This window comes from Hippocampus zosterae, chromosome 7 (genome assembly GCF_025434085.1).
Source record: "Hippocampus zosterae strain Florida chromosome 7, ASM2543408v3, whole genome shotgun sequence".
In the NCBI taxonomy this organism is placed as follows: domain Eukaryota; kingdom Metazoa; phylum Chordata; class Actinopteri; order Syngnathiformes; family Syngnathidae; genus Hippocampus; species Hippocampus zosterae.
In genome coordinates this window covers 3,930,075-3,955,443 of record NC_067457.1, presented here as the reverse complement: position 1 = coordinate 3,955,443, position 25,369 = coordinate 3,930,075, and the positions used below count along the sequence as shown (strand labels likewise).

Here is a 25,369-nt window from a genome sequence, read left to right as displayed (position 1 = left end):
TAAACACAGAACTAGAATGGCTACACTTAAAAGCACAGGCACCCCCCCCCCCCCCCCGGCCAAGGCAATCGCAACACATTTAGACTGAGTAAAACATTTTAAATACGCTGTATTTGAACCGACACACACACAAACACACACACAAAATGCTAGCATAAAATGTGTTTTTGTGTCCATATTCGCTTTTAAGCTAGCTTGCGCGTGAGCGTCCGGACGCGAGCAGCTCCCGAGCTTGACGCCTGCTCTCTTCATTCATTGTGAAACTCAATTTGATGGATTCACCAGATGAGTTGATATTTTTTAAGCCTTCTATCGAATAACGCTGCTAGTGTGCTTGGATGTATTTGGCTCATCTTAGTCTGAAACGACTTGAGACTCAATCGACAGCACATGTGCGCTCTGTTTTTCCTCTATGTACCGAGACATGCTTAATAATCAACAATCGGTTCCGTGCGACCTAGCCAGTTATTTGTCGAAACTGACTCCGCCCGTGCCTTTTGTAAATTTAAACAGACATGTTGGTGGTGCACAGCAAAGCTGCTCCATCCTCTCGTGACCCTTTTTCCCCATTTCTGGGAACAGCGTTTCACGGTGCTGCTGTCTGCCGTCTTACAATAGAGTTGGATTATCGTGTCTGGGCTGTCAGCACCTTGCAGTCGAAAAAAATAAAAAACCAGGAGAGTGAGGAGAGAGTGTGTGGGGGGTTTATCTGTGGGAGGGCTGCCATTTTCAAATTATAATATCTTGAGATGTATTTGAAGCAAAAAGCTAGTCGGGGAGTAAACAGGAGATTGTCGTGGCTGATCAAAATGGTCTTTTATTTTATATTTTTCGAGCAGGAAAGACTCGGGCCCGCGTCCCGTGGTTGGCCAGGCTGGTACACAATGACCCAAATCCTCGTCCTATTAAACCCGCGCAAAGTATCTGCCTCGATCTTGCCCGTCGTCCCTTTTAGAATGTCAAGATTAGAGCGAAAAGCCCCCCCCCCCCCCCCGCCCATTAACGCGGCTATTTTGCCGGTATTTATAACGCCCGTGCGTGGCCCACTTTTCATGGGAAACCCCTCATTATCTTTCGCCTTCTTGAAACGAGGCCATGCGGTTTGTCAGGCTGGTGAAAGGGGGACAGTCAAATATGTGGGCAGTCAGGCCTTTTATTTCAAGTACCGTGCGTGCCCGTGTGCATGGCTGCCCAAATGGGCTCCCGTCTGGCTGCCGCGGCAAACCGGCTCCGCCGTTGTAAATTATGGATCGGGATATAACGCGGCGATTAGAAGCCTGAGCACGTGTAGCGCTCTTTGCTACATTGATGAAAACATGTTTTTTTTTTTTCCTTTTTACCTATTCACCTGGCCACCCCTTTTGATTCCGCTGCTCACCTGCGATCAACTTAGCAGAGCTACAAGCGCCTCCGTGCCGTCCAAAATCCACCCGTAAGCGTGCCTTTCATGGCTCTAATCCCCCCTCCCCCCCCCCCAACACCTCGAAGACATGCATGGGAATCTCTGTCGGACAACTTGAAAGGATGGTCGGACCGAGGAACCCCCACCCCCACCCCTCCCCCTCCCCTGCCTCCTTTCCATAAAGCCTACTGGGATGCACGGTGGGCTTGATGCAGCCAGCCCCAACCTGCTTTAGCGCTCGGTGGGAAGCACCATCACAGACTCCCCTTGAGCGGGGGCCTGCTTGAACTGTTTGATCTTATTGTGGAAGCAAGTGAGCTTGCTTGCTGCCTGGCAGGCAGAGACGGAGAGAGGCTCTTGATGCCCAGGGTTGAAGAGGTGGACTCAGCTTCAGTGGAGAGGCTTAATAACTGTATTAACATCAGTGGCTCCCCGAGGACCCACGCTTGATTGTGGGGAGAGGATGAGGAGGAAAAAGTGAGGAGGGGGGGGGGGGGGGGCGTCGCACTTAAAATTTGCTTTGGCACTCATCTGCTTCCAGTTAAGCGCGCACTTTCCTGCATAGTGATGAGCGCCGAAATAAAGTGTTTGCAGACGCGTCGTCCGGAATATGGCGTGCGAAAGCCCGACCTCACCTGTGCGTGTCCCGATTCATGACAGTCCTCTTTGTCCCCTGAATTATGCATCGGCAACTGTTGAATAAATGATGGCCCCCACTTAGCTTAATGGACAGAGTTAACTGGCAAGAAGAGTGCGCTCCTATTGGTCGCCCAAGTGGGTCACGATAAATGCTTCTGCCGCTTCCCGCAAGGTCGGAATGAGGCCCGGGTCGCAAGGCCGAGAGACGGAACGGTCGACGGAGGGCCAGCCGGGGTTAACTGGACCCTCGAGGGAGGGAGAAGTGGAAGCTTCCACAGCGGGTTCACCTGAGAGCTGAGTTCAAGTTATTTGCGTCTGTTTGCGAGTTGCCCTAGGTGACACCAGAGACAATGTCTTTTTACGGGCTCCAAGCTACCTAACAATCGCTTGTACTGTCGTGTCCGGAAGTATAATAGGTCAGTTGACGGCGCGCCATATCAAAAGTGTGTGCTTACAAGCCCAGAAAGAAAAATTTTAAAAAAAGCTTTGTATACTTAACAAAAGCAAACGGCTGTAACATCATCTTCCCCATTTCTTTCCCAAAGCTCCGAGAGCCACGAGTAACGCAATAAATAAAACAGTGAGCTGACTAAGCAGTTTAACAGGCGAAAATGAATCTGCACGCGCTGACCCTCGTGGCTGACCACTTCCCACTGCACCGAAGCATTACGGCGATCCATTTCTAACAAAACAGACTTAGTCAAATCCATCTAACCTATTTTCATACATTGTAAAAAAATAATAATAATAATAATACGTGGTATAATTATATCGTTGCCACGCGGGCGCTTTGTATTTTATACCAGAGTCCGGCCATTCATTGGCTCCCCCGAGGTAAATCAAACTCCCAAATCATACACATCCAGTGTAAATACCGGTGATAAATGAGGAGCGCGGCGACGTCGCTAAACCTGCCATGTTTATGGCTCTGACAGTATATCTGCTCAGGCCTGGGGAAGAAGCCACATCAGTGGCTTTAAATCACACGGCGCTCCTTCGCGCTGGGGAAATCGCAGCGACTTCCTGTGGAGGCTTACCAGAGATCACGTCTGGCGAAAACCGGTGGTCACAAGGAGGCCAACGTATCACAGAAAATTCAGTGTGTGTGTGTGTGTGTGTGTGTGTGTGTGTTTGAAATGATCAAATAGCTCCCCCCGGGCTACACGGAAAGGTCAGGGATTCATGCAGGAAATTGGTGTCTGCAGAAGCACAGACAACAAACACACACACACACACACACACACACACACACACACACACACACACACACACAGGGGAAGCTTAACTTGTCCTTCATTAAATTCGAGTAACATCCCAATGTGCTCTCTCGATGACTCCGCGAGTCAGCCATTGCTTTCCCGAAGCTAACTTAGCTTAGCTAAAAATCCTATCATCTGAATTAGCGGAGGCAGACGAGACAAATGCGTCTGTCTCGGGCTTTTCTTCCCTCGCCCTGCCCGAATTTTCCACAAAAGGAGCCCCCTGACACCGCACATCAGACAGTGGAGTTCAACCGCCTGTCGTCAGTCATCATTAGTGTGCGTGAGCGAGGGAGTGCTGGCTTGGCTGCCGGTAAAGTTGTCGCGGGGGGTTCCTGATGGTTTTTAGCTGCGGTTCGATATGCTGCCAAGAAACGCTCAACGCTGCAGCCGCAGCCTGTAAAGCAACGCTTGCAGGTAAATCGTAGAGTTGTGTACGGGTTTTTTTTTTTTTATTCTATTATGGAACGATGTCAAGAATATTCCGCCGATCTGACATGCGGAGATGTGTTGACGGAGTTGACTTGCAAAAAGTACAATGTGAATAGAAACTGGCAAATGATAGGTCAGATTTGGGGCGGGGCTAAATGTAACAAAACGATCAGTTTACGGTTTGTTTTGATCTAGCGAGTGCATAGCGACGTAGCGTACAGCTTGTTCTTGACACTTTTTTTTTTTAAACAGTTCGGGCATCCTCTGGCATCTCGATTGATGAATACGCGGTGACAAACAGGAGAGCGTTTTTTTTTTTCGGAATTGAAGAGAAAAAGGCCCAAGCCGGCCCATTATTTAGCATCGTTGCACACACTTGTCGTCAGGAGTCACGCACACGCTGCACTCCCGACCTCTCCCTCATTTCCACTGTCATGCCTCCGCTCTGAAGTTGAGAAGATCAAACCCTCGTAATCTATTCCCCTGTGATTGACCATTGTGTTATCCGCCGAGGGCGTGAGCGGGGGAGAGAGAGAGAGGCAAAGAGCGGTGGAGGGCAAAGGGAGAACCACGGGTCCAAAGAGGTGCTTTAACATGACAAAGCCTGTCCCCGGTGAACTTCTCTCCTCCCCATATCGTCTCTGATGAGCTTCGCTGATCCTTCGTCACCCCCCCCCCCATCCCCCCTCGTCCCCCCTTCTCCTCTCCAGGTCCACGTCAGCCCTCTCATGTAAAATAGCTCCTCATATTTATGACCTCCTTGCCCACTCCTGCTGAATATGCGCTTAAGAATCGCAGGGGGTGGTGGCGGGTGGGGGGGGGGGCTTTCAATGCTGTCAGTCAAATTGGATTAGCGATTATCAATGTGCTGATAACCTCTCAGTTGGAGTGAGTGAAGAGCAAACACTCGAGCGGGAGCATTCATGAAGGCCCTTTGGCCTCCCGGCGTAGAGAGAGGCACTGTGTGACGCCCAGCCCGATAAAGATGAATGGGGGCCTGGTTAATATGTATGGGTGTCATTGCAGAGCTAGGGTGACATTTTGTTCAAGATGGACGCCGGGTTCCTCATCTCGGAGTTGTTGAGGGGGGAAAAAACCCTCTTCCCGCTAATTAAAAATAGTCATTGTCATGTTTTTTTGTTTTTCCTGCTCAAAGTGTGTCAGGCTGATGCTGTGGTATCGATACATAGTATCAGCGCACTTTTTGAAGTACAGAGTAGTGTGCAGTGTTGGTCCTGATACAATGTTTGTCATGGGAAAAAAAAAGTATCCTGTAAAAGCTACAAAAATCCAAAGAAAAATTGCAACATGATTACAAACGGTCCGGCTTCCGGCCTTTTTAATGAGTCTGCTTGTTATCGCAGGAGAGGTGTTGAGGCACATCATTCTCGAATTGATCAATATTAATGTTTCCCGAAGCCATTTTCACACTCTTAGCAGTAACCTGAAAAGAGGGCGTTGTAAAAAAAAAAAAAAAGCGGTGTCACAACCTTGAGCTTGATTTATGTGTCGGTGTTCAAGGCCGGATTCGTTCGCTTTTTGCGAGAGTTGACAAAGGGTGGTTACGCCGCGGCTACGCCTTCTGCCAGCCGAGTGCGTGTGCCACTAAGCTAACGCGTCAGCGGCTATGTTTCGGCGGGGACGCACAAGACTTTCTTTTTGAAACGTTTGCTCGGCACGGGAGAGTCGGCCATCTAAATCTTCTCCCGTTGCCATCACTAGCTTCACTCTCTCATCCTCATCATATTTTTTTTTAGATGGTATCCTGCTACGGGAAAATTGAACTCACTAGGTGGAGCGTCCATTTACAGGAATGCAATATTTTTTTTTTTTTTACAAGCTTGGTCGGTGTTTTGGCATGCTCGGAATCTCAAAGCTGTCAACAGGTGATCTTATTCACCTATGATAAGCAGGTACTTCTCACGTGTAAACGATACTGAAAACACCTTCGACAAAGGGGGGGGGGGGAATGTGTGAAGCGCCTCAGAACAAAACATGTCCTTGTTCTACTTGCTGCCGTTCGCCGGAACATTTAAAATATGGAAAACATTCGCGCTAATCATTGGAATGGAAAGTTCTGAAAATATTCTCAAGCTGCAGTCGCAGCCATTCAGCAGAGCAAAAACGGGCCAACATCTCCGTAACATCGGCTAACCACCCTGGCTAAAGCTAGCTCCTCTCCAGCAATACAGAGATCCTAAAACAGTTGAGATGTGTCACTCCCTCATACTTCCTTCGACACCGACGACTTCGACAATCGGGGAGTTTTGCAGCTAAACTGCTGAGGACAACGCAGCCACGTTCCATAGCTGACGAAAATATCGTCCGAATGCTGGCGGACCCCGCATGCCCACAACGGCAGCTCAAACCCGCGTATCCCGGGTCGCCTGGGGGCAACTGCCAACTGGCATCGAGGCTCTGTCACTCTCGGACAGCTGCTGGCTGGAGTCACCCCGTATTACTCACGCCGTTGCCAGGGAACTCGCCGCACTTTGCCCCCCCCCCACCCCCACCCCCTTCACATTCTACCGACTGGCTGCTGTTTTTGCTCCGTGTTTATAATTAATTCAATGTATGTGCGTTCGACATGCCCTGCGCTTGACTGAATTTAAAAAATTTAGTCGCAGGAGCAGCAACAGAGAGGAGCAACAGCGGTTAACATGATTGCTGCACAACATTGAGCCCCTTCAGACCTCACTTTTGCCATCTGCTCCATCTCTTGGTGGCCCCTCCCCCACCCGGGCTCGAGTTTATCCACACATGTTTCTCAGTTGTGGCTCCCATTTGCCGGGGCAGCACAGATAGGTGTGTTGTTGTTTCAGAGGCCTGGGCAGCGCGAAGAGGGAACTTATCTTTGAGGCGGGGCGGGGAGCTGCTAGATTGATGGAAAGCAGACCAGAGTGCGCCGGTGTTAAGTAGCAGATACCGACAGAGTGCATGCGGGCAGATGGACACTTTAGTCACTACATTTGCATATTTGTTGTTCATGTTAGTCCGACACAAGTCCTTGGCTAAACGCACCCCCGCGCCACTTCAGGCCCAAGACAAACATCGCCATTTCCTCTTTGCCCCCAGACCACCCTGCCCTACGGCCTCTGCTCGGACCCCTCATCTATCACTCACACGTGTACTTTTCCATGCCGTGGTGGTAGGGGGGGTGTGGGTGACTGGGGCGAATCATTTGGACCCAATCTGAAGCACTATCCATCAAAATTTAGTTCTCGGAGCTCGCGTCGTCTTCAAACATACTGCGTAGGCCTTTAACAAGTCAAGCTGTCACATCCATTTTCTGCTCCTGCTGCAATACGCGTAAAGTGCAGCGGTTGCAAAACAAACTGTCATTTCTTTGAAACGTCAAACGCGACGGAAAAAAAAAAAGTCAAAGTCTGAATAATTTGACAACTTGATATATGGCCACTCCATCGGTTATATTAAATTAAAAAAAACTACACCATTAATCTATAACTGACCTTTTTTTAATATATATACACCTGTGAAAATTGAACCAATCACAACCGTTCTGCTCGTTCCAGAAGATATTTCTCCTCTCAGCAGTTCATGCACCAAAGCTCGGTTCGGACTGCCCCAGCCTGAGTTGCTGTGGAAAACGACATTGATGGAGGTTCGCCCCGCTCACAAACAGGATCGTTCTTTTGTTTTGAGACTATAATGTGCAGGCTGTTCCTGTTGTTTTTCATTTGATTTTTTGTGTGTGTGTGTGTGTGTGGGAAGCTTGTGTTGTCATCTGCATCACTTCACTGAGAAGGTAGACTGCAAGATAAACACGTAGCGGCTTAGGTGGAGAGTGTTAGCGAGAGGCGGGTCTCAATGCTAATCCTCCTAGCTCACCTTCACATAAACAAAAATGTGAATATTTGTCTCGCTGACTTGCAAAGCTTGCGGGAAAACAGTCTTGCCGTCCCGCAATTTTAATGTGAGCCAACGTTTAAAATCAGCTTTGTTTTGTTTTTTTTAACCCATTACCTTAGACAAAAATTGCCCCCCCACCAAGCCAAAAAAAAAAAAAAAATAACCAATGTCTTTGTATTTTAATAATCAGCTCGGTGCCCGAGAATGATTGAACAAGAAATGCTGGATGTCCTCCATTGTTGTTTGCTGACTGCGTGGCTTTCCTTTTGTCTTTGGTGAAGGCATTGTGCGCGTTCTGCGGTCGCGCCGGTATGATAAATGTTTAACGATTCGGGTGCTGATGCAGCCGAGCTGCCAACATGCCTTGTGAACGCAAGCCAAATAAAGGTGGGCAAGCTTTTGCCTTCAAGCCCCCCACGGATGATTTTGAAAAGAGTCACATGACCCAAACGAGGTTCCAAAAAAATGTAGTACATCTTGGCCGCCAGAGGGCGCTAAATCCGGTCATGTGTTTGCGACATGGACACAGTCGCAGGTCCTGCGTGATTGTCTATGTTGTTCTTTGCAGAGGATAAAGATAGTACGTCAGTGAGTAATGTTGAATTTGAGAATTTGTGCGTTAGCGTTAAGCTAGCGGATATTAAGACAAAGTTTGTGGTCATGCGGTTCTCTTTATGCTTAGTTTGACAAAAAAGTTTCACTGGGAGTGGTGGGCCAAAATGAAGAACTTTGCCCATCCTTGTTGTGAGTGCTCCACGAGATCTTCCACCCTCGCTTGTGTGTTTTCACTTAATTCCGCCCGCTCGGCCCCATTCTTCCAACCGGTAAGTGTTCACACTTGTGTTTAAACACAAACACACCCCGCCGGCTCCTTCCAGCCACCAGTGTGTGAACGCACACGCCCCGAGTCAAACTGCAACACCCCCGTCTCACTCTGCGAACACCCAAATTGAAGTGTGAATATTTCTAACGCGGACAACGAATGACGAATGGCCTTTGCTGCTCACTTGTTGCTCTTTCAAAAGCGCAAAATGGCCGCCAGGCGTTTGAAGCACGACTGGCTGGCTTTCATTGGACGCTTTCGCACCCCCGAGGCGTTTTTTTCCCATCGGCTGTCCCACTTCATTATTTTGAGTCGACTTACAAACCTTTAGCGCGGGGGTCTGTCTAGCATCTCTTCGATTGCGCACTCGCAAGACAAATGGACCTCTTTATGCTCTTTTATGTATTTCACACATGGTCAGCGTGTGTGTGTGTGTGTGTGAGCGCGTGCGCCTTCGCATAACCTAATACAAGTCATGGCGAACGCACGAGTGGACGACCCCCCTTGTCCAAGACCCCTCGGCCTCAAGTCTCATGTCCAGAGTCCCAGCCAGCCCAGCAGCCAGCCCGCCTAACGTAGTTAGCTGCCCCCTAATGACGGTGAAATGTCATTAATATGCCGCGCAGCTGGACCCAGTCACGAGTGGGGATGAAAGGTAATCGAATCTCCACGGACTAACCCAAAGCTGAACCTCCAAAACTGCTCGGCAGCACAGGACCGAGACAGACAGCAGTCTGGAGGCTTTAGTTTTGTGTGTGTGTGTGTCTCTGCATGTGTGTCTGCGGTCTCTTGATTCCTTTTGAAGTGTTTGACGCTCGCCAGACTTCCACGACGACGGAACGACTGCACGCGCCGCTTCATCATCGGGATGCCTCGCGCATGTTTGTCCGTTTTTTGCGCGGAGTTATGCTCTAATTGTTTTAGGAGGATGTGGCTGAGTGCAACCAACTTAGCCTACACCCCCCCTTGCAACCCCCCCCCCCTTAAGTGCGCTTGTGGCTAGTCGAGTGAATCTTAAGACCGCCATTACAAACCGCTCACACATGAACATAATTAAATCATCGGTTTGAAAGCAGCACATTCCATTAAGCTATCTGGGTGGTAGAGGGAAATATCTTTCCTTTTTAAGTTTTATTTTGTTTTTTTGAGGAAGTATTCTTTGGTGTTGTATACAAAAGCGGATCACACTACACTTTATACAGATTTCGTAATTATTTTACCACAAAAAGGAAAGAATAGCATGGTGGGAGTGGTTATCATGTCTGCCTCTGCGTTCCTGAAACATGCATGCGAGGTCCATTTGAATACTCAAATTTCGGTCCCGGGTATATTCTGGCGTAAAAGTGTTTTGTTATGATAGTTTGGGCTAAATTTGTGGCATGAATTGGGATTACAACAAACGTTTTTAGGTGTGTCGTCAATGAAGCACAGTTAACCTCCATGAACTGTACATTCTCATTTCCTGACACCCATATCACTCACCAGGTGCTGATTTGATTGACAGCCGTTTTTCAAACAAGCTGTCAGTCTGCAACACGACACGTGCAGCTGATTCTGCAGCTTTTTGTTATTTTGTTTCGTTTCGTGCGACTTGCAAACACAGTAAGTCCGATACAGATCGCGCGCTTTCTGTTTCACCTCCTTGCCAACGAACAATAGCATCTTTTATCAGCTCGTACTTGTTTTTCATTTCGACACTATTTTCTGGGTTCCTGTAGCACCAAGTGAACCGGGGGTGCGGGGGGGGGGGGGGGTGTTATCGTGTTCATCACCCCACCCCGCCGCTTTCCCCGGCCGGCTGCATTTTTTTTTTTTTTTCAAAGTGATGCTCGTGTCAGACTCGCAAGCGGTGACTTTTGGGCAAGAGCGACCTTTGTGGACGCGTGCGCATTTTGCGGCGTTTGTAGCCTGTTGCAACGATCCGGACGGGCGCTTTCCGGGCTATGTGAGTCACTTCCTCCACTGTATGATTGTGTGGCTCGGACAATAATAGGCAGTGTTGATTGAGAGCCTGGGATGGTGTTGAATAATAGCTGGTGGAGGGCTGCAGACTGGGCCAGGAGCTTCTCCAGCCACAGGCCTGCCATTGTTTTGCTTCATGTCTCGGCCTGACGGGACTCCAGAAGCCAGCCATTGTATTTAATTACAGTTGCCAGTACCCCCCCCCCCCCTCACACCCCGGCCCTCCCTACACAGACTCATATCCTCGTGTCCCAGATTTCTGTGGATGCTCTCATTAAGACTTTCAGTGTGTGTATCTGCGCGAGAGAAGTCCACCGATAAGAAAAACTCCCATCGCATGTGTAGATGAAGATGTCATTTTGATGTGGGCGAGAGGGGGGGGGGGCGGCACACACTATGTTTGTCTATGTGGATGAATCGCCCCCCCACTTGCTCTAATTACGCAGCGCTGTAATTAGTCTTCATCCCAAACTGTGAATGGTCGCTTGCTAATGAGAGAATATGCCACGTTACGTAAGGTCCGCTCCATTTGGGGTTTAATTTGTGTGACACGGGTGTCGCGGCGGCATGGCCTTGCGCCATGACAGGCGCCGTGGGCCCCGGATGACACCCACGGAGGTGCAACGAAAGGCAAAGAAAGGACGGACACTTCCTGCCTTTGTTTTTCTTCCATTCTCCAAATTACCCCTGAATAACTTATTAACTTATTACTACTTACAGTAGTAATAAGTTAATAACGTATTAATAATAAGTAATAACTTATTATTAAAAATAATCTAAAAGATAATGCTAGAATAAAAGCAAATGAGTAAATATGAAAGACTGTCAATATATCTATTTCAGTCAAGAAAGTTTACAATAAAGCGAACAAATCAGTGGCTTCATCGCTTAAAACTTTTCATCTTTCATAAAACAGTGAGATGTAAACATGTGGACTGCAATCCTTAATAAGGTGAACTTATCTCGGCCCGATAGAAATTAACAAAAAATATATACGTCATAGTCGACGTTCTTCACAGAGGATAAAGAATATATACCCGCGAGTGTTGCTGTATTGTCTGTCTACCTGTGTTGCATCACCTTTCGTATTTGAATAGCCGTTGCTTATGCAACACCACAAACACAGATGCGAATGTTTCGCTTGTCTGGAGCGTTTTGCGTTGTTTATTCAGAGTCCGGATTGCGTTTCAGTGTTGAGTGTTGCAAGAGTACCCTTTGCTGTACATTCTCCCGACTGTAAAGATAACTTTGCAAAGGTTGCTGAGTGAGCAAGAGTTTCCTCTTCTAGGAAAGCCTTAAACAGATCTGGGCATCAGGAGTGTTTATTTTGGTTTGCGGCGAACATAATCTCTCGTCAGTGCACCATCTGCCGCACCGACACGGAAGTTGGCACGCTGAGCCGAGACATGCGCGCCGAGGCTCCACACAAGCCGGTAAGAAGGCGGGCCGCGATCGGTGGAGTCCACCCGATCCGATGTAGTCACGCGACGTGTTTTGACTGCTGCGCACCAACTACAAGCTCGCCGCTGTGCCCAACCACGTCTGTTCAATACAGATGGCCCGTTTGCAAAGAAGCCGCCGTGTCCCCCCTCCCAAATCCTTCCCGGAGCCGACACAACGCACGTCATTTTCGCTTCAAACTGTTTCAAGCTGTTAATTGTAGCATACAGTATATATCTTAACTATTCCCAGTCAATTGGATGTATTTGTTCTTTTTGCTTACATAATTATTTGATATCAAAATAATAATAATAATAATAATAATAATACATTTTATTTGCGGCCGCCTTTCTAGAAACTCAAGGACACCTTACAACAAGCAGTTAAAATCACGAGTACAATGTTAAAAACAACATCAAATAAGATAAGAAAAAACACAACAAAAATAAATAAATAAAAAAGTAAAAATAAAAAATAAAAAAATTTAAAAAATTTAAAAATGGCTTGTTATCCTGCAAAAGCTTTGTTTTCGAGAGCCATCAGGTGCTTGGGTTTGACATTGGGAAAATAATTTTAACCTTTTAACCCCCCTCGTAGGTCCGCTACTGCTGGCTAGGAATAAAAAGTCAATTTAAAAAAAAAAGAAAGAAAAGGAGAGTGACGTCATTGCAAGTAATCATAATGGCATGTGAATAAAAATGGAAGACAACATGGCCTAGTTCCACGCTCACACCGAGCTCAAGCGGGGGGATTATGGCATTATTTGCTCGGCTGCAGAGCTGTGTCGTGAATGCGAGCTTTTCATATTTGACATCCGTATCCTGCCACGCAAACACTCGACGCTCGACACTCACGCAGGGATATCGAGGTCAAAGTCCAATACATATTACATGAAGAAGAAAAAAAAAACGGTGAAACACGAACGCTTTGTGGCTTGAATTGCTCTCTTGTAATTTTTCGCACTGGAACATTCGAAAAACCCACCGCTGAATAAAAAAATGAAATTTAATGAAATGTAATCATTTCCCACGGCACACCTGATGAGCTCTTACACCACTTGGGGGATTACTGCTCTCTTCCTTCTCCTTTTCCCATTCTAAATAGGGGGGGGGGTTGCTTTGCAGTTTTTTTTTCCTCTTTCTCCGTAATGTCGAGGAATGAGTTGCTAAGCATCCCTACTTAGAGGCTTGATTATACAAGGATAAATAAAAGAGCAACTGCGGGCCATGTATCAGAGGAAAGCACTTTCTTTGAACCCTGCCAGCGATGCAGTTCCTCGCATCAAGACATCACTTTGGCTCCGAGGGAAGAAAACCCTGCAGAGGGAGGGGGGAGGGGGGGCTCGCTATTTCTTTGATGGTCCGCGTGCACCCGCGCGAGTGTGTTTGCCGCATCTGAAAGAGCGCACCAATGTGCGTGCGTGTTCAAGGTGTGCGCGTCGGCCTCTCCGTGAATGTCACCGCTTTATCGATTAACCGCGCTTTGACTCAGCCGCCCCCCCCCCCCCCCCGCCCTCAACCTCCACCGTTTTTTTTTTTTAAACGTATTTTTATTTTGCCCTCTCCGCAGCGATAGAGACGCAGAGTACCAGCTCGGAGGAGATAGTGCCAAGCCCGCCCTCGCCTCCCCCGCCGCCCCGCGTCTACAAGCCCTGCTTTGTGTGCCAGGACAAGTCCTCAGGGTACCACTATGGTGTCAGCGCCTGCGAAGGCTGCAAGGTGAGACTCGGGGGGGCCCTTTTCTCGGAATCTGCTAAGCCAGCAACATTGTTTGTCGGTCTCGTAACCATCATTTGAAGTCTTTGGGGTGGTTGTGGGTGGGGGGGGGGGTGGAGGGCTCCTCAAGTGGTTTTGGATTATTAGTATCCATGCGGGGCAGAAATATAACACAAGAAAACTTTTGTTTTTTGCAATGAAAACGTGGTTTTTGTGTCATCTCTCAAACACACAATGTGGCACCAAAGCCTCATCCGGATAGGAAAGTAGTACAGTACTGAAAAGGCGGCAATTTTTTTTTTCCTGGCGTGAAAAGTGCCGGGTTCTTCCGTTTGGAAGTTACCTGGTGTCCTCGCCACAAGTGCATGTACAACCAAATGTCCCTCTCGACACCTGTACATGAATGAACTTTGTAAAATGAGATAAAAATCCTTATCTTATCGTCACATCCAGCGCATGCGCACGTTTGCATGACACAATCGTGTTTGCTGGATCTCTTTTTTTTTTTTTTTTTTTTTTGCTGACGTGCACATCAGTGTTCTCAGGAGGCCTTGATGTGTTATCATTGAAAGGTTGCTGTACTCGTGCATGAAAGGTACCGCGCAAAAGTCTTTGGCCGGCACGAGCTTGCAGGTTTTAATAACCGGCTGTTGTTTTTTTCATTCATTCATTCATCTTCCGAACCGCTTGATCCTCACTAGGGTCGCGGGGCGTGCTGGAGCCTATCCCAGCTGTCTCCGGGCAGTAGGCGGGGGACACCCTGAATCGGTTGCCAGCCAATCGCAGGGCACACAGAGACAAACAACCATTCGCACTCACACTCACACCTAGGGACAATTTAGAGTGTTCAATCAGCCTGCCATGCATGTTTTTTGGAATGTGGGAGGAAACTGGAGCACCCGGAGAAAACCCACGCAGGCCCGGGGAGAACATGCAAACTCCACACAGGGAGGCCGGAGCTGGAATCGAACCCGGTACCTCTGCACTGTGAAGCCGACGTGCTAACCACTGGATACCGGGCCGCCCTGTTGTTTTTTTTTTTTTTTTTTTTTTTTTTTAATAAAAAAAAATAGGGGGGATAAATTGGCATGGGACAAGGAAGAAACAAAATAAGTAGTTGTGTCTTGGCAGAGTATTTTCACTCTGCTTCTCATTATTTGCGGTCATTGCAACAAAAGAAAGACCGCCGAGTACTGCGTGTTGTCCGGACCTATTGAAGTTCGTATAAAGACAGACATGAGGGAAGCAGAATTGTGCATTCAGGTGGAACGTAACTACCAGGTGCCTTGGTTTTGGCCACAATCTCGACCTAGGTTTATAAACCTACCCCCCCCCCCCCAAAAAAAGCAATAAAATAAAACTTGGAGCTTCGGTGGCGTGTGGACTTTCACAAAATGACACAAAGATGGCACAGACTGCCAGGAAGAAGACGGCAGACGTTGGCAGGCAGACGGAGAGAAGGGGGGGGGGGGGGGAAACGGAAGTGGGGATGGTCTGAAGGGTTACAAATCAGTTTGTCGGGGGTCGAGGGGCCACAGTTGAACCCGTTGACATCACTGAAACGATGGCCAGCGCGCCATATGTGAAGGGGCAGGGCACTGAATAGCCCTTTCACGTGAACCTCGACTCCCCCGGGCGATTTTTGCCTCCATTGCATAAGCGATGCACGACTTTGTCAAATTAGCGGCAAACTTTTCTTTTTTTTTTTTTTTTTTTTTATGAAAGCAAAAAGGAAATATTTGGAGCGCCGGGCGCTCACAGCAGCGTGACGCTCGCTCGCAGTTCTCAGTGCGATAAACAAAAAAGCGAGCGGGGGCCAGGCGATAGATTTGAGTAATTAGCCATTCCCCCGCCTGTGATCAAAGTGTTTCTCATTCCGAAATGAGTCTCAAAACCGACGCAGTAATTAGTTTTTTTTTTTAAGGTCGAGGAGACTGTCTGTTACTTTTGTTTCTCTGCCTCACAGATATTTAAAAGTGAGTTGAAAAAAATAACTCGTAGGTTTCGCTGTTGCCCGTCAACATCTCAGTGCAGCTCGAAACGCGGCCCTCTCCGTCGAGGCTATTCATATCTATCGGATGGCTTATATTTAGTTCCCGTGTTTATGTATCTGGAAAGGTCAAACGTCTCAGGCTTTACCCCGAACCATTTCAGAGCCGATGGGACATTGGAGGAAAAAGTATCACAGCGTGAATCATCAGCTTAAACGTGTGCTTTTCCCAAATACCGAGCTAAAAATAGCTTCCTTCAACCCCACCGTTGCCAAATTGTAGAATCCGGATCGGTTGTTGCACCTTATGGGCGTTCAAAATAAGAAATCCACCTTTGCTCAACTTAAAGACGAGTTTGTCTTCAATAAATATTCATTTAGCTTTGCTAGCGCCCCCTGTTTGCGAACCGCCCGCCCGCAAGCGTGCGCATCCGCAGTGCCTCATTTGAAAAATTCAGAATGCCTCTTCCATATCTCCGACTACAGAAGAGATGACTTGGCAAAGCGCGCTCAATAATTCAACGCAAAACGCGCCGACGTATATGCTCGTCTCATTTGAGACTGGGGTAAGTTGAGGGTTAGCCGCGTTGACTTTGCTGCAGCATGCCAAACTACAAAGGCATTTCCTGGGGGCTGCAGCGAACACGGGAGATGGATGCTGATGGAGGAGGGATGGGGGAGTTGGGGGGGTGATGAGCTCTCTTACTCGGAGACAGCTGGCTCGTTTGTTGTTTAACTTCCACTGCCGGCGCACACACTCACCGGCATTGCGCTTCTCATCCCCTTTAGATATGAAGACTTGAACATGAAATATGCACGCTTACACCCTCCTAGTTATGGTTTCGTCTTGGGGGCATCGCTAACCCCGTGTCCGCAAATCTGCCGCTTCCACAAGCGCTTGGCGTGTGACGATGATTTATTGGTTAGGTTTAGATTTATTATTTTAGGTTCGTAAAAGTTGGAGCTTCATAACAATTGTACAACCAGCAGAGGGGGCGATTTAAAATTGCATAAGAACTCGGGTTTAGCCTGGGTTGATAGTGGAAATGCTTACGTATTTGCTTTGCTACGCGTACATTTCCTGCGCATTTGTTTTCAAAATCAAAGCTTTGATCATATTTTGTACTCCGTAGTTGCCACAGGGCTTGTTTTCGCTGTTGTTCAAACAAGGCAGCAAATTAATTAGCGGGAAAGATACCGGAGTTAATTTTTTTTTTCTGTCACTCTCGTCTCGTTCTGAATTTTCTGCATCATAAATCAAGGAAATGACTTCTATCTCGGACGTTTCAATTCTCCAGCCGCTGCTTCCCGCCTGGCTTCTTGGCTTTCAAACCAGCCGTCCATTTTTAGCGTACTGAAAATATGAGTACTTGCCGTGGCTGCGTCATCATAAAAGAGAGCGCTGTGTTAAAAAAAAAAAAACGCACACGTGAGAACGCAGGAGGTGGCTGGGAAGCACTCTTAATCTGGCAACAATGCGAAAGTCACGTAAGGGAGGATTCCTTTGCTCCGCCCGTGAACTCGCCAACCCCTACTTGCGCCGCCACGTCCGCTCTCACGCACGCTCGCCACATTGGAGCACAAGTGCACAAAAGTTACGAGGCGCGCATCAGGTACCGAGGACGTGAAAGACGCAGTCGCGTTTGAATTGTTGGCAAACCCCGCCTCCCTCGCGGCGCTCATCTCTCAACCCGCAGGGTGGCCGACAGGCCCGATGAGGGCTCTTGTCGCCGGGCGGATTAAGCGAGGATACAAAAAGAGGCTTATGGGCCGCAGGAAGCAATGACTCCTGAAAGAAAAAGAGGGGGAGGGGGCGGGAACAATTAACTGGCTCACGAGCGGTGGAGATGGGGGTGGGGGGGTTGGGGGGGGGGGGCTGGTGCTGTCAGAGGGCACCTGAGCCTGGTGTTGTTGGGAGGGACTAGGTCAATCCCCTGGTGACAACAAGGTCAGGGTCGGGGCACCATTGGATCAAACGGGACATGATACACGCACACAAACCCCCCCCACGCGTCCCTCGGCGTGTGCTCGTTCAAAGGCAAGTTACCCCATCTAGCGGACTGACCTGCTTTTGTGTTTGTTTTTCACCCGTTTGGGGAAGAGCAGGTTGCAAAACAGATGTAAGACCTCGATGAAAGACGACCGGAAGGTTAGTCAGGTGACCCGAGGAGGATTGAAACAGCTCCTCGGCCAGCTGGGAACACATGACGGTGTAAACGGCTTTGTGCCTGCGATACCTCGTTTGCCGTGTGCAATTTTTAGAAGTCGGGTGCAGGGCGCGTGTTTTGGAGCTGGGCTTTCAGTGGGAGAGTTCAACCACCTCTTCATATTGTGTACATGTCCGAATATTTAGAGGCCTGACCATACACGGAGCCAGTCAAAACAAAACTCAGTAAGACGCAGTAACAGTAGTCGTTCTATGCCGCGGATGAAGAATATATATTGTCATCTATCTATTGGAACTGCATTTCTTATGTCCCCCCCCAACCCCCCCCCAAAAAAATGTAAAAAGCAAAATTGCACTCCACATGAATCACTCCGCTGGGATTCAAGCAACGGCCATTGCTTGAAAGCAATTTGCGGGTTTAGGCCCAGCGACCATCTGTTGGCCAGCGACGCTAATCCCGCAGCGTGATTGGGGGTGTGGGGTGGGGTGGGGGGGGACTGCCCCGGTTGGCCCCACCCACCCGTCGCCCCTTCAAATACTAGCATCCCACTGCGCCTGATCAATAGCAACATTGACCTGTTTTGCATGTGTGCAAGCGGCGCGTTTGCATCCGTACTGAGGGCGCGCTCGGTTGTAGCTGATCTGCATTAACCTCTTTTTATCTTTTTGACACCGCAATAATGCAGCCACTGAGGTGAACGTTGATTTTATTGGGGCTTGTGGGGCCGATGCGCGGCTTACAACACACGCGGTGTGCTGAAAGGCTCGCATACAAAATGACAACATCTTGGCTGTCATCTTTTTTTTTTTTTTTTTTTTAATTTAGAACCGGGCTGGTTGATCCCATTGCGATGTGGCGTCCGTCTCAAAGGAACGGTTTGAATAGTTTGATGAATCAACTGCACTTGTTTATATCCTGTCCCCCTCTTAAGGGGAAATACAGGAAATTGAACATTTTTTTCCCCCCCTCCGTCCATGCAATCGCAATGTTGATGCGACCTTGAAGCCTTTGGATTATTTTAGATGATATCATTACATGAGACAAGGACATTAGGTTGGCATCGGTGTACTTTTCAGACATGATTGTGATGTTAAAAAAAAACAACTATCTAAGTCTAAAATTAAATAAGTAACGTCAACCCACAAGTGAATCAAATGGGCTCTTCTTCTTTCCGGCGAGTTGGGGGCGCAAAGCTGCTTGAACACACATGGGGCAGCAACACATACAAACTGCATGCAACAAAAGTAAAATAAACATGATATGTTTTAACGCCGAAATGTTATTCATTCATTCATTCATCTTCCGAGCCGCTTGATCCTCACTAGGGTCGCGGGGGGTGCTGGAGCCTATCCCAGCTGTCTTAAGGCAGGAGGCGGGGGACACCCTGAATCGGTTGCCAGCCAATCGCAGGGCACACAGAAACGAACAACCATCCACGCTCACACTCACACCTAGGGACAATTTAGAGTGTTCAATCAGCCTGCCACGCATGTTTTTGGAATGTGGGAGGAAACCGGAGCACCCGGAGAAAACCCACGCAGGCCCGGGGAGAACATGCAAACTCCACACAGGGAGGGCGGAGCTGGAATCGAACCCGGTACCTCTGCACTGTGAAGCCGACGTGCTAACCACTGGACTACCGGGCCGCCCGCCGAAATGTTATTCCGGACGAAATAATTTCATTTCACAAATTAACAAGGGGGAGCGGAGCGTTCATAAGGTTCATAAGTAGGATCAGAAATCAGCAAGGTGTGAAGGATGAGTGGCCTCAAAGTGTGGGGGGGGGGGCGGGTGGGGGGGGGGCACCGTATTGGTATGTCATGTGTTTTTAATAAGATCACGCCTGACATGTTTACCTCTCATTAGCAGTTAAGATCTTCAATTCTTGCGGTTTCCACATTGATAACCGTGACAAAGCCTTTGCCGAGCAACGTCACGGTGACATGTCTTTGTCAACGTCTGCGCCGGGGATTAAACCTTTTGAAGACGTTTTGACAGTTCGTCGCCTTTTCACAGCAGCTGCCACATCCGCTCCGCGTGGCCTATTTACTGGAATATTTATAAAACGTCATCAAGGACTTTTTTTTGGGGGGGGGGGGGTCGGCTCGTGAAGCCAAAACAATTGCAGGATGAGGGATTTGTCATCACATGTCCTTAATCATTTTTCTTTCTTCTCTTTGCCACACCAGGGCTTCTTCCGGAGAAGCATCCAGAAGAACATGGTGTACACTTGTCATCGCGAGAAGAACTGCATCATCAACAAAGTCACTCGAAATCGCTGCCAGTACTGTCGGCTTCAGAAGTGCCTGGAAGTGGGAATGTCCAAGGAGTGTGAGTACACCAAGCACCCGAGACGCGATGCCCTGCTGACACATCTGGCTTGCAGGGGGAGGGGTGGGGGGTGTATTATTTAAGAGTCCATCCCAGATGGGTTTGTGTTCATTCGTTGACACCCACGTCACTCACCAGGCCAGGCCTCACCTTTTAAATCCAAAATAAGACAAAAATAAGTCGCTAACTTCTGCTAGCCCATTCGTCGCTAGCCGTGAAAATTTGGAGTGATGCAAAGTGACGCCTCGTCATGAGATGATTACTTAATCTTGCATTTTAGGTTCATCCTGAAATTTCACCCCGTAAGTCGACTGACCCTAACCTCTTTTTTGTGAGCGCTGTGCATATGATGCGATTCTAATATCCCCATCATGCTCCCGTTGGAGCGAACGCGTCTGGCTTGAGAATATTCATTGCAAACGTGATGCAGTCTGGCGGTAACAGTCAGGGTGACGCCAGGCTTGGCAGGCCCGTGATGAATATGTTTTCACCTGCCGAGAGCGGATGAGCAGGCGTGCACACCCCCCCTGGGGATTGTGTCACAACGCGCATACACACACACACAGACTCACACTCCCTGACATACATACGCAGCAAGACCTGATCAAATAATTGCCACAAGTGTGACCAACAGAGAGCGCTGCAGGCTTTGTACCGCCGCCCGACGTTTTATACGTGACCCCGTTGCGTATCCGCTGGCCATTTGTACTTCAATCGGCATACGCGGTCAGAAAGTGTCACTTGCCGCTTTCCCTTCGGCTATTTAGCTCGTTTTCCTGCCACCGCTGGGGCAAGGGCACTCCCCATGCCACAGCTCTGTGGCTTACAGTAAAAGAAGTTATCCTCTGAGCTACTTACCTTGAATGGGGCCATTAATCATGGTTTAGAGGGATCTCAGCAGCCGGCTCCGGGCGCGTGTTTTCCAACGGAGTCAGAGAGACACTTAGTGGTGGGAGCCTGTCATTACTTTCAACGGCCCCAAACTGATTCTTGAACGGGAGCAAGATTGCTCGCTCGATTTCAGCCGCCCTCCACTTACTCGGCCTTTTGCGTTTGGCCCTTTTTCTTTTTGACCGCGGTCATTTAGTGCAGATTGCTTGCCACGACTCCTCAGCGGTGACTTTGGCGGTTGAATCTGGGGTGGTGAGGAAGGAGAGGCATACCATCTGGCCCCAGTAGGGAGTCTCCCTCTCTCCCTTTTTTTCCCCGGCTCATCCCGTCATGCACACATGGAAATATGAACACGCTTCACGTCCGCAGGCGCAAATAAAAGGTGTCTATGAATAAAGATATACCTTCAAACGGCTTTAAAGCGACACCGGCGCACAGAAGGTGAACCTCCTGCGAGAGCCAGGGGACGTCTGGGTGACCTTGTGTCCGCTGGCAGACAGCTCCAGACGACAGCGCCAGGCCTGCGGCCAGGTGGCTGTGCCAAAGAGGACAGCGTCAGGGACAGGCTTGGAGGGGAGGGGACGTGAAATGATCTTAGCGCTGTCACTCCATCGGCGCCGCCTTGTAGGCTTACACGGTGACGTTGACTCGGTAAAATCTTGCCGCATCGCGCATTTTGTGATCCTAAGATGCTTTTACGTCATAACATAACATTGCCCTTAAAGGGGAGGCCGGTCCCCAAATATATTTCTGAATAATATGTTTTATGCGCCTTCACCAATCCGAACACGGCATTCCGATTAATATTTGTGGAATATGAGTTAAGCAGCGGGCGGCCCGGTAGTCCAGTGGTTAGCACGTCGGCTTCACAGTGCAGAGGTACCGGGTTCGATTCCAGCTCCGGCCTCCCTGTGTGGAGTTTGCATGTTCTCCCCGGGCTTGCGTGGGTTTTCTCCGGGTGCTCCGGTTTCCTCCCACATTCCAAAAAACATGCCTGGCAGGCTGATTGAACACTCTAAATTGTGAGTGTGAGCGCGAATGGTTGTTCGTTTCTGTGTGCCCTGCGATTGGCTGGAAGATGAAGATGAATGAATGAATGAATGAGTTAAGCAGCAAAATCCAGCTGTTTTTCGGCATCTCAAAGGGGCGGCCATTTTGTGACATAGCAGGTGCTTAGGTAATGTCCCCTTAACGTGCTTTTAACTCTCACCACTGCCAATATCGATTTGGGCCTTTCTTTGCATCACCGTGAGAAGTTTACCACCTGACTTTCTCTGCAGCCAAGCACACAAGGAGCCTGGTCTGCCTCCGCCACACTTAGCGTCTTTCGTCATTGACTTTAAACGGACATGTTATGGAGCTTTGCAGCAAAGCGAAAGCAGCACGGCGAAAGCCTGCCCGTATGCAGCACAAGTGCGAAGGAAACCTGGCGAGGGGGAGCTTTGAAGGATCAAGAGAGGAAAAAAAATTCATCAATGCACCGCAGGAACATTGACATTTGTATCTTTTCATTGAATTTCATCTGTGTGATGGACGAGCTGCCAGCGCTTTAATTTTCCCCTCACTCAAATTACCCCCGCCGGCACACCTCTCACTGTCACACGCGCGCACACGGGCGCTAACAGGAATTGCCTATCAAATGAAGGCTCGGGCAGGATTCCGCATCTCCGACAAATGATTGAACGATAGCCGCCTGCGCGTGCACGAGTTTCTATCCACACCAGCTATTGTAAATCATTTTCACACAATAAACATAAAGCCACAAAGAAAGTCGGAATGTATAATAGATATCCATTAGCGTTGTTAATTTCATATGACATTGTCTGAGATGCATTGCTGACACACACAAAAAAAAACAATAGGAAGCAAACGGCCATATTTCTTTCATTTCCGCCCCCCTACTCAAGTTATTGCATGTGGCAATTCAGCGTGACAGATCGCCAGTCGCTCCTAATAGTTCTTTAATGACTTCATTAAATTGCGTGGCGCGGCTTATGATCGCGCTGCCAATTTGTCAGCCCGGGTAATGTCCGCGCGCACAAAGGGATGCCCCACTTTAATTTGGGAATTAATTGGACATTGCGAGTGTTGCGGATCGGCAGTCAATGCCGCAAACGGGCTTTTGACCCAAATATGGCGAGCGCTTTACTCCACTTTTATGTAGCTGTCCCCCGAAACTGACTTGGAAGGAGGAAGGGGGGATGTGTGATGTTTAAATGCGACAGACATTAGAAGAAAATACTTTCTACTGCACAGCTTTTAACTCTTTCAATGCCTGCCAATTAAAAAAAAAAAAGAGCGAGAGAACCAATTGAGTGCCAGCCAATTTATTCTGACTGATCCTTTAAGCCTCACAGAAAATTGTAAGCAAAATGTAAACACACCAAATGAAAGATTAGACTCTTTCATCGCACCCAAAAAAAAAGTTTGTTTCTTCCTTCTTCAATTTTTTTTTTTTTCATCATTGGCAGTTGCACATGGGTTGGTTTCATCCAAATCCCCTACTTTGGATCTTTTTGCCAAAAGATATATTTTATATACAACAGTGACTCTCATTCTAATCATTTTTGCTTCTTTTCTCCCGTAAAAGCGACTTATTAGAGCTCGGGACATGCACTGAAAACAGACGCATCGGTCTTGTTGGAACTATCGCAATGTACGTCGCCGTTGGAAATATGGTTGACAGGTGCAAAAAACAGGCGGCCCGGTAGTCCAGTGGTTAGCACGTCGGCTTCACAGTGCAGATGTATCGGGTTCGATTCCAGCTCCGGCCTACCTGTGTGGAGTTTGCATGTTCTCCCCGGGCCTGCGTGGGTTTTCTCCGGGTGCTCCGGTTTCCTCCCACATTCCAAAAAACATGCGTGGCAGGCTGATTGAACACTCTAAATTGTCCCTAGGTGTGAGTGTCGAGTGTGAATGGTTGTTCGTTTCTGTGTGCCCTGCGATTGGCTGGCAACCGATTCAGGGTGTCCCCCGCCTACTGCCCGAAGACAGCTGGGATAGGCTCCAGCACCCCCCGCGACCCTTAGTGAGGACTCAAGCGGCTCGGAAGATGAATGAAATGAATATTTAGTAGTAGAATTTAGTCGTGTGAGCGTGCATCCTCCATGCATACTTTGTATGTGTGTTGTGTGTTGTGTGCATCTTCATGATGAAACCAGAGCTGGCCAAAACCTTTTCTCCGCCTATTCCGCATCCAAAAAAAACTTAGTTGACAACAATTGCTGGCACCCCTCGTTAGGATTGCCGTTGCAGCGGTGGAATCCTAACGAGATCCCCGCTGAAATAACATATAGGAAGTACCAAATGCACCGCCTGCACAGTGCATCATCCGAGTTCTACCTGCCTTCACGTTCCCCCCGGGCAGGGAGGCCCGTCCGCCGGCTGATGAATGAGCCGCGCCGCCAAGCAGCGTTTCCCTCCATGGCCCTCGGGCGAGGCCCTCCTGTCACCATCGCCGATCTCCCATCAGCCCCGAGCGTTGTGGCCCTTTAATGGTCAAGGTTCGGATTAAAACCAGAAAATCTGATCCGAGGTCACCAGGAGGGGTGTTCGGGGGCGGGGGGGCTTTCTATTTCCTCGAGGGCGGAAGTGATGAACCTGAAAAAGATTAGCGATGATGATTCCAAGCGGAACAAAGCATCCGTTTTGAGGGGACACTGGAACTCTTGTCATGGACGCCGGCCTGCCATATTGAGGAGGCAGAGCGTGCTTTGCTCAATGCGGGGGGGAGAGAGAGAGAGAACGCTGGGAGGCTTTCGCCGCTCTCGCACCTTCACAACCGCACCCTTTGAAAACCATTAGAGGCAGGAGATTTGTCATATTATGTTATTAGATTAGCCGGCGCTCCTAATGAAAGCTGTGGTGATTTGTCAGCACCTTATGGATAGGTCCCATCCCCCACCGCTATTTATCAAGCTGGGCAACCCCCGCCTCTCACCCAAACCACCCACGCACATGCAAAACCTCACCTCGGGTCCTGGACGGCTCGGGAAAAAATGGATAGGAAGGGTGTAATGTAATGGGATTCCGACTGCTAAACACGCGGTCTCATGCTTTTGGTCATTTGGAGGTGCGGGGGGGGGGGGGGGGGGGGGGGGGTGGATGCGTTCTGCCTGTTTGCCTCGAGGGGAACTCTTGGGAATTATCGCGGGTTCTGCTTGTCTTCGCCCTTACATGCATCTCGATGAGAAATAGCACCCAGCGTCAGATTAGGACACTCGGGGGTGGGGGGGGGGGTGTGGTGGGGGGGGGTTGCTATTCTGCTTGGCTCTTCACATCGTATTACACTATAGGAAGACTATTTTGCAGCGCTATATGTGCTAGTTTACTGGCATAAGTATTCCAGGCCATAGGAATTAGGAGATTGTTTATTTTAGAAAGGAAAACAAGTTAGAATACTCACCGATCAATTTTTCTAAAATTGTTGTGTGAAAATAGTTTTGCC

At 48.7% G+C, this 25,369-nt stretch overlaps 1 protein-coding gene and 1 long non-coding RNA gene across 5 annotated transcripts in view; one reads left to right on the top strand and one right to left on the bottom strand.

Moving 5' to 3' along the window:
- The window catches only part of LOC127603426 (retinoic acid receptor alpha), a 187,310-nt gene that overhangs the window by 7,183 nt on the left and 154,758 nt on the right, over positions 1 to 25,369 (top strand). The window contains exons 2-3 of one of the 4 annotated variants that reach the window (XM_052069706.1): positions 13,397 to 13,545; positions 19,890 to 20,031. The exons of 1 other annotated variant lie outside the window; for it this stretch is intronic. In XM_052069706.1, coding sequence (XP_051925666.1) covers positions 13,397 to 13,545; positions 19,890 to 20,031 — 291 coding nt within the window. Of the gene's footprint in view, positions 1 to 5,575; positions 5,619 to 13,396; positions 13,546 to 19,889; positions 20,032 to 25,369 lie in introns of those variants that run through there. 2 more of the 4 variants (XM_052069707.1, XM_052069710.1) reach the window with 2 other exon arrangements.
- The window catches only part of LOC127603495 (uncharacterized), a 149,654-nt gene that overhangs the window by 6,697 nt on the left and 117,588 nt on the right, over positions 1 to 25,369 (bottom strand). The window lies entirely within an intron of this gene.